Source organism: Phyllobates terribilis, unplaced genomic scaffold (genome assembly GCF_046119375.1).
Source record: "Phyllobates terribilis strain yellow unplaced genomic scaffold, ASM4611937v1 Scaffold_12__6_contigs__length_324123572, whole genome shotgun sequence".
Lineage (NCBI taxonomy): Eukaryota > Metazoa > Chordata > Amphibia > Anura > Dendrobatidae > Phyllobates > Phyllobates terribilis.
Genome location: NW_027362772.1, coordinates 45828844 through 45836923, shown reverse-complemented (window position 1 = coordinate 45836923; position 8080 = coordinate 45828844). Strand labels below are relative to the sequence as shown.

The following is an 8080-nucleotide window of genomic DNA, read 5'->3' as shown; positions in this document are numbered from 1 at the left end:
AGCATGGAAGATGGGTGGTCTCAGAGGGTGTCTTGCATTGAAATCTGCTGCAATGACCCGGAAACTGTGTTCACCTGACATCAACACAATTTCTATCCTCTCCTCACGTGTTAACCTCTGTAACATGTCAATGGCTGTAAACAAAGAGAAACTTGTAAATAACTCATGAAAGAAATAAGTTACGTTAAAACCAAGCACGCCATTGTTTTTCTTATGAAATTCTCAATAAGTTTGATGTGTCACATAACCCTCTTCCCAATGAAAAAAATAAAGTTGGATCCAAAATGGCCAACTTCAAAATGGCCGCCATGGTCACCACCCATCTGGAAAAGTTTTTCCCCTCCCATATACTAATATGCCACAAACAGGAAGTTAATATCACCAACCATTCCCATTTTATTTATGTGTATCCATATAAATTGCCTACCCTGTATAATAATACTGTATGTAAATTAAATCTAGTCATAAATAATAAAGCCCTTTTAATATTTTATAAACATATATATAAATAGTAATACATAATAGATAGATAGATAGATGGTAGAAAGAAATTAGATACATATTCGATATATAATAAATATACTGTATATTATATTGATATATAGAAAGATAGATATAGAGATAGATTGATACATAGAAAAGTAGAATAGATAGATAGATAGATAGATAGATAGATAAAATAGAAAGGTATTCTTCTGATTTATAATTTCACAACCCCCTATATATAATAAATTTGCTCCCTTTGTTGCCTTTCATGTGGCACTAAAGGGTGGTTACCTTGATTTAACATAAATAATTAAATTAATGAAAAAATATATATTGATAACCAGCAAAGGTAAAGCAGACAGCTGTGGACTGATATTATCAGACTGTAAAGTTCAATGGTTATTGTGCCTTTTCCAGTGTAAAAAATACCAGCCTGACAGAATTGACGCATAAATTAGATGCGTCAATTCTCCTTGACTCTTTCCATTTCCCCAATAATGGAAATAATGTTTTTAAGATGCTGTACTGCATGGCTCTTGTAAGGTGCATTGAAAGTGTGGAGAAAGTTACCGGGAGAAATAGGGGCAGCTGGGGACCGTTTATGGACACCCGGCCGCCCCCAGGAGGCTGGGAACCGTGTGTGGGCACTCGGCTGCGGGGCGGCTGGGTACTGAGTATGAATACCAGGCCGCTGACGTTACCATGACATGGTGGCCAGCGTCTGTCTCCACATGCCTAAAAGGCCCAATTTCAAGTGCAAGCAAGCTAGCAGAATGCTATTGCAGCCTGGGGGTGGTTGGGTGGCAGGTTACACACTTACACTTGCATTCCAAGAAAACAAAGCAGATGCTAACTTTTATCATCATCATCATGCTCCTCACCTTGGCACTCTCAACTCCCCTGATGGAGAAGCCAGGGCCCACCGGAGGAGTATGGTTCTCTGGTGGGCTCGTCCAATGCTGCCCTAAAGCAGGACAGGCTAAGAAAATTGTGTGGGAAAGTTACCAGGAGAAATAGGGGCGTCTGGCGACCGTTTATGGACACCCGGCCACTCCCAGTCGGCTGGGGACCGAGCAGGGACACCAGGCCGCTGACGCAGCAATGACATGGTGGCCGGCGTCTGCCTCCACATGCCTAAAAGGCCCAATTTCAAGTGCAAGCAAGCTAGCAGTATGGTATTGCAGTTTTGGGGTGGGTGGGTGTCAGGTTGCACACTTACGCTTAAATTCCAAGAAAACAAAGCAGATGCTAACTTCTACCATCATCATCATGCTCCTCACCTTGGGCACTCTCAACTCCCCTGATGGAGAAGCCAGGGCCCACTGGAGGAGTATGGTTCTCTGTTGGGCTCGTCCCATGCTGCCCTAAAGAAGGCCAGGCTAAGAAAAGTGTGAGGAAAGTTACAAGGAGAAAAAGGGGTGGCTGGGGACCGTTTATAGACACCCAGGCGCCCCCAGGTGGCTGGGGACCGTGTGTGGGCACCCGGCCGCCCCCAGGCGGCTGGAGACCGAGCGTGGACACCCGGCCGCCGGGCGGCTGGAGACTGAGAATGGATACCAGGCCGCCGACGCAGCCAAGACATGGTGGCCAACGTCTGCCTCCACATGCCTAAAAGGCCCAATTTCAAGTGCAAGCAAGCTAGCAGAATGGTATTGCAGCCTGGGGGTGGGTGGGTGGCAGGCTGCATACTTGCGCTTGCATTGCAAGGAATGGGGGAGGTACAATTGAACACTGCCCTGGGACAAGGTCTTGCATGGGGATAGTTACAAGTCAGCATCTTCTGATGTGGCAAGGATCACTTCTGATGGGCACACTTTTAGTCAGCGACCTGGGTATTAGAGATGCTTCCAGGGGTCTTCCCCACTGTAGCGTCAGCGTCCCTGCCTCCTGCTAGGCAGGGACGCTGTTCCCCTCACCTCTCCGCTCCGTGCCCGGCGTCTTCCTCCCGCTCTGCTGGCAGCGCGCGCTCCTCCCCGGTCACTGTGCTTAGGGTGCGCGCGCGCTTCCCCTCTCTTAAAGGGGCCGTGCGCGCCGTCCTAAGGAGTCCACGGCCAATGGCTGGAGGATCTCTCCATATATAAGGCACCTCCTCCAAAATGGAGGTGCCCGAGCAATTTTGTAGCACAGTTCATCACTCTGCTTCAGCCCTCAGGTCCGTTTCCAGTTACCTGCCAGTTACCTGCCAGTTTCCTGCCAGTTTCCTGTCTGATACCTGCCTGACTCTTGTCTACCGGCTGCTATTCCTGCGGTCCGACAGTCTGCCTACCAGCCCTGCCAGTCTGTCTATGGATCCGTCTGCCCGCTCACCTGGGAGCGCACATCTTCTACCTGCCTGCTAGCCTACCTGGAGGCTCCGCCGTCACGTGCTGTGACCACCTGCCTGTCCAGAGACTCTTGCCCGCTCACCTGGGAGCGCTCACCTGCTACCTGTCTGCTAGCCTACCTGGAGGCTCCGCCGTCACGTGCTGTGACCACCTGCCTGTCCAGAGACTCTTGCCCGCTCACCTGGGAGCGCTCACCTGCTACCTGTCTGCTAGCCTACCTGGAGGCTCCGCCATCACGTGCTGTGATCACCTGCCTGCCCAGAGACTCTTGCTCGCTCACCTGGGAGCGTCCACCTGCTACCAGCCTGCTAGCCTACCTGGAGGCTCTGCCGTCACTTGCCGTGACCACCCGCATGTCAAGAGACTGTCCCGGTCACTTGCTGTGATCCCCTGCCCGTTTACCCAGAGACTGTCCCGGTCACTTGCCGTGACCTCCTGCCCGCTTACCCAGAGACTGTCCCGGTCACTTGCCGTGACCATCTGCCCGTTTACCCAGAGGCTGTCCCTGTCACTTGCTGTGACTACCTGCCCGTCTTCCCTGGGCGCCATCCGCTTCCTTACAAGGACCGCCCCCTTGTATAGTAGCTCAGAGGTTCCGCCTCCCAGACCCGTTACACCCATGCTGTTCCCATGTCTTTTCATCACTGTATGCATGTGTCACACTGCGCATGGCCAGATAAGATTGTAAAATGTTAAAATTACATTTCCCCTTGAATGCATTTGTCACGGTTGAAAGCAATACAAAAGTTTAAAAATGCATAAAAAATGCTACTTGTGAACATAGCCCAAGGTGTGGAGGAGTATTTTTGTTTTTGGTTATTTATTTTACTCTATAAACAAGTCTTTACCCTGGAAAGGAACTTCTTTAACATATTTCACTGGAAAACCGTTTCAGTTTAGTTTTTGAACGTTTTATTGTGAGCCCGTAAAAGTGGCTTAATACCTCAAATCACATTGTTGACAGCAGTGACCTGGGGGTCAGAAATGCTTCCTGGGGCAATCCTCATGCTGTCCCCATGTCATTTGAGCACTGTAACTATCTTTTTGGGCACTTTTTAGGCTTTCTACAGACTGCCGGGGGTGCCGCCGCAAAAATGCTCTTGTCTCCCATAGACTAACATTGGGCTTGTTGCTTGGGTTGAGCACCCGAGTATCACGGTGAGCTCAGCCCGAGCTTTGAGCACCCGAGCATTTTAGTGCTCGCTCAACTCTAGTCCCTATAAAATAACCGCCATCATTAACCCAGCAGCTATTTGTCTTGAACTTACTCAGGCCCTTATAGTCCACAACGTGTTCCATAAATCCTTACTTAAAAAAATATGTGGAACCTCTTGAGCCCTCGCCTCTACCAACACCCCTAGTAATGGGTGATGGTAATCTGGAGTTCCATATTTCGAGGATTGTACATTCTTCTCTCCAATGTTGTTCACTACAATACTTGATGCACTGGAAAGGCTATGGTTCAGAGATGAGGACGTGGGTTTCAGCGTCCAAGGTGAACGCTCCCATATTGGTTTACTCATTTCACACCTCTTTTCCTGAGAAACACAGTCTTGAGTGTTCAGAGGCAACTCTTAGAGGGGGGGGACTCTCATGGGTGTGTCAGAGGTGACAGACAGTCGCCCTGCAGTTGATTGCAGGAGACCTCTAAGTTTGGCATTACAGACATCTTCTTAGAGGCTGACCATCTCTAGGACCCAGAGGTTACCTCCCTCTGGCTAACTAGCTCCCTTGCCTGAATGTATAAATACCTGGTGTGTCTGAGAGGGAGATTCCGGCAATATTCATTACTACTTGTGAGGCTTTAGCAAGAGCAGTACTTTGTCCTCTATGGAGCTTGAGGCCGTGTGTGTATTTGTCTGGAGTCATCTAAAGCTAAGCAATCCCTCCCAATTGTCTACCCTTGTTGTTTTTATAAAGAGTTTAGTGGAGATTGACTAGTGCTCATCTCCTCCCTTCCCTAGCCTTAGCCAAATGCCAGGGAAAGTCAGGGTGAGGCACGCTTGCAACGATTGGTGAAGAACCAAGATGGGGACAGTAGTTGAGACAGGGTGACACTATAACAGACTAGGAGGTCTCCACTTCCCCCTTTCCCTAGTGCCTGGGCTCCCTTTCCCTCTTCACTCTGTGTTGCACTAAGTCTTTCCCACATCCTGCATGACAGCTGGGTTGCATAATAGTGAATTGTATTATTAATGGTGGTTTCGCGTCTGTATTCAGCAGCTAAGTGTGGATGGATTTCTTATTCAAGAAAAAAATGTCTATATAGATATATATTAGACCTTTTATATTTTCAGGGGTGTGGTGATTAGTGACCAATTCCTGGCATTAGGACATCAACATGAGGAGTTGACAAGGTGAAGAAGAAAAAGGTTGTAATCAGACAAGAAGTCAACGGTGAGTTATTGGATGTAAATATACAGTAGCGAAAAATGTATTTAGTCAGCCATAAATTGTGCAAGTTCTCCCACTTAAAAAGATGAGAGAGGCCTGTAATTAATAATAACTCCGGCACTCAATAATTTTTGATTTGTAAAGAATTTTTTCAATTTAGAATTTTTTATTATTCATATTAAACGACCCATGAATGCAGATACATAGCATCAACGTTTCGGCCTACAGTGGCCTTTTTCAAGGTATCTGTATATATACAAAAGAGAAAAAAAAAAAGAAGCAAAATCAATATACCACAAGAAGACATAATGACCTGCATAAAGACCATTTACAACAAGGAAAAATTATTTTCAGCCATTCATTACATATTTTTTACATATTTCTTACATATAGTATAACATCAGCTTACAATATGTTAATGTAATAAGGAATATACAAGCAATATAATGTTGTACTATTAATTCAGAAATACAATATTGCCTTTAATATTTAATTCATTCATATCATTATGTTATAATACTGGATCATATAGTACCAACAATAGTAAGGATAGTGGTCAAAAACTAGCAATCAAGCTTCCATCAACAAAAAATGTATCCAGAAAAATTCATCAGAAAAATCCGAAATTCATCAATAGCTAATTCTTCCATTAAATATTCTTCTAAAGATCTCTCAGATATCCCTAGGAAAGTTAAAGAATGAAAATTCATAAAGGTATTTCCAATATCTCCACAAAAAGGAGGACAACTATATGAATAAAAGACTATCTCCAATATTAGTGTCAAACGTTTTCTGTAAATCTTCACAAGGTTGGCACACACTGTTGCTGCTCTGTTGGCCCATTCCTCCATGCAGATCTCCTCTAAAGCAGTGATGTTTTGGGGTTGTCGCTGGGCAACACGGACTTTCAACTCCCTCCAAAGGTTTTCTATAGGGTTTAGATCTGGAGACTGGCTAGGCCACTTCAGGACCTTGAAATGCTTCTTACGAAGCCACTCCTTCATTACCCTGGCGGTGTGGTTGGGATCATTGCCATGCTGAAAGACCCAGCCACTAGTGATAAGCGAGAATGTTCTGTTAACACATAGATTTACAGCATAGATTTAACATTAGAAATAATTTTACTTTCCATGAATTCATTTTGTTAAACAATTTTGCAAAGTATAATTTTATAACATTTTCATAACATTTTATTTTTCAAAATATCAGTCAACTTTTATCCTGTCATTTTCCAATATCTTATAGGACAAAGAGAGTAGAAATCTTCCGTTGTACGATGACATGTTGATTTGATTTATTTTTTATTTTGTTTTTCAGAACAAAATACACAAAAACATTCCTGTCATCTATGACACAGTTAAAAAAATAATGGAGAATACAACACATTTAATTTCTCTGGAAAATGACACAGATTTGGAATATACAGATTACTATGAGAACTATACCATAAGTGACAATCATAGATCCATATCCTTTGAGAGAATTTCCTTTGTGGTGATCTGCTCAGTGTTTTGTCTGTTGGGAACCATTGGAAATGGTTTTGTCATCTGGTTTGGCTTCTTTAAGATGAAAAAGACTGTCAACATCGTGTGGTTCCTCTGCTTGGCCATCGCTGATTTCTTCTTTGCCTTATTATATCCCGTGAACATCATTCAACATTTATTAACAAATTGGTCAAATTTTTCGTGTAAGTTAATGCAATTACTTTTGTTCGTTAACACGTCAGTCAGCGTCCTCCAGCTAACGTTCATCAGTGTAGACAGATGCATCTGTGTCAAATTTCCGGTATGGTGTCATAACCACCGGAGACCAAGACTGGCTTTCATTATTGCCCTGATCATTTGGATATTGTCATTTTTTCTGGCTACACCCAGCATAATATCTGCAGAAACGATAAATATTTATGATGGAACACTTTGCATTTTCAACATGGATGATTCTATTTTCATAAAAAAGACAGTTTTGGGCTTTGTTTTCTACTTTATTTTACCTTTTATTATTATTGCCTCTTGTTACACCGTGATTGTCTTGCATATGAGAAGAAAACGCATCTTCACAACTTCCAAGCCTTTGAAAACCATGGCGGTCATCATCATTGCCTTCTTTTTCTGTTGGTTTCCCAGTTACTTGTTTCACTTTTTCATGATATTTAGACCCATTTGGATTAATCTTTATGTCATTTATTACGGAAATTTCATAGGCATTGTCCTAATAATCATGAATTCTTGCATTAACCCCATCCTCTACGTCTTCATTGGTCGAGATTTCAAGGAAAAACTTTGTGGCTCATTCCAGGCCACTTTTGAGAAGGCTTTTATAGAAGATGAGGAGAGTGAAGACTGTGAGAAACAAGAAGGGTGTATAGTTCTTACAAGAGCACATAAGGAGGACAAACAAGAAGTCATACAGTAACATGAGCTACACTTTGACTTTTGATTAGTGTTGAGCCACCCCCGTAGTGTTCGAGTTCGGTTCGGTTCGTCGAACACCCGTGTGTTCGCCGAACTGTTCGTCGAACTGTTCGTCGAACACCTTCGAACACCGTTAAAACCAATGGCAGGCAAACAAAAACACATAGAAACACATAGAAAACACCTTCAAAGGTGTCCAAAAGCTGACAAACTGCTCAGAAGACATAACTAACACATGGAAAATGACATGTACATATAGTCATGCGAAAATAAAAGAGGTGGAGGAGTAAAAGGAGGGGGAGACAGATATAGGCATGTCATGCCCTTCTAAAATCCAAAAAGTGAGAAGCCGACACGGCCAGTCCGCTCCTGCCCGTGCCACCTCCGTGTTGCCGGGTTTGTGCCAGAGCCGCGGTGAACCCTGACGGCCAGCCCCCCTCTCCCAATACTGGTGCCTGTCCGCTG

At 44.2% G+C, this 8080-nt stretch overlaps 1 protein-coding gene across 1 annotated transcript; it reads left to right on the top strand.

Annotated features, from left to right (window-relative positions):
* The first annotated feature begins 5014 nt into the window (after nucleotides 1-5014).
* Nucleotides 5015-7617, top strand: LOC141173031 (chemerin-like receptor 1). The gene is made up of 2 exons (XM_073657661.1): nucleotides 5015-5207; nucleotides 6522-7617. Exon 2 carries the CDS (start codon nucleotides 6573-6575, stop codon nucleotides 7614-7616), a length of 1044 nt encoding a protein of 347 aa, XP_073513762.1. The 5' UTR covers nucleotides 5015-5207; nucleotides 6522-6572; the 3' UTR covers nucleotide 7617.
* The last annotated feature ends 463 nt before the right edge of the window (nucleotides 7618-8080 follow it).

Bases quoted from the DNA above. Each gene is read 5' to 3' on its own strand.
- LOC141173031 (XM_073657661.1), top strand. From the start codon at position 6,573: ATGGAGAATACAACACATTTAATTTCTCTGGAAAATGACACAGATTTG.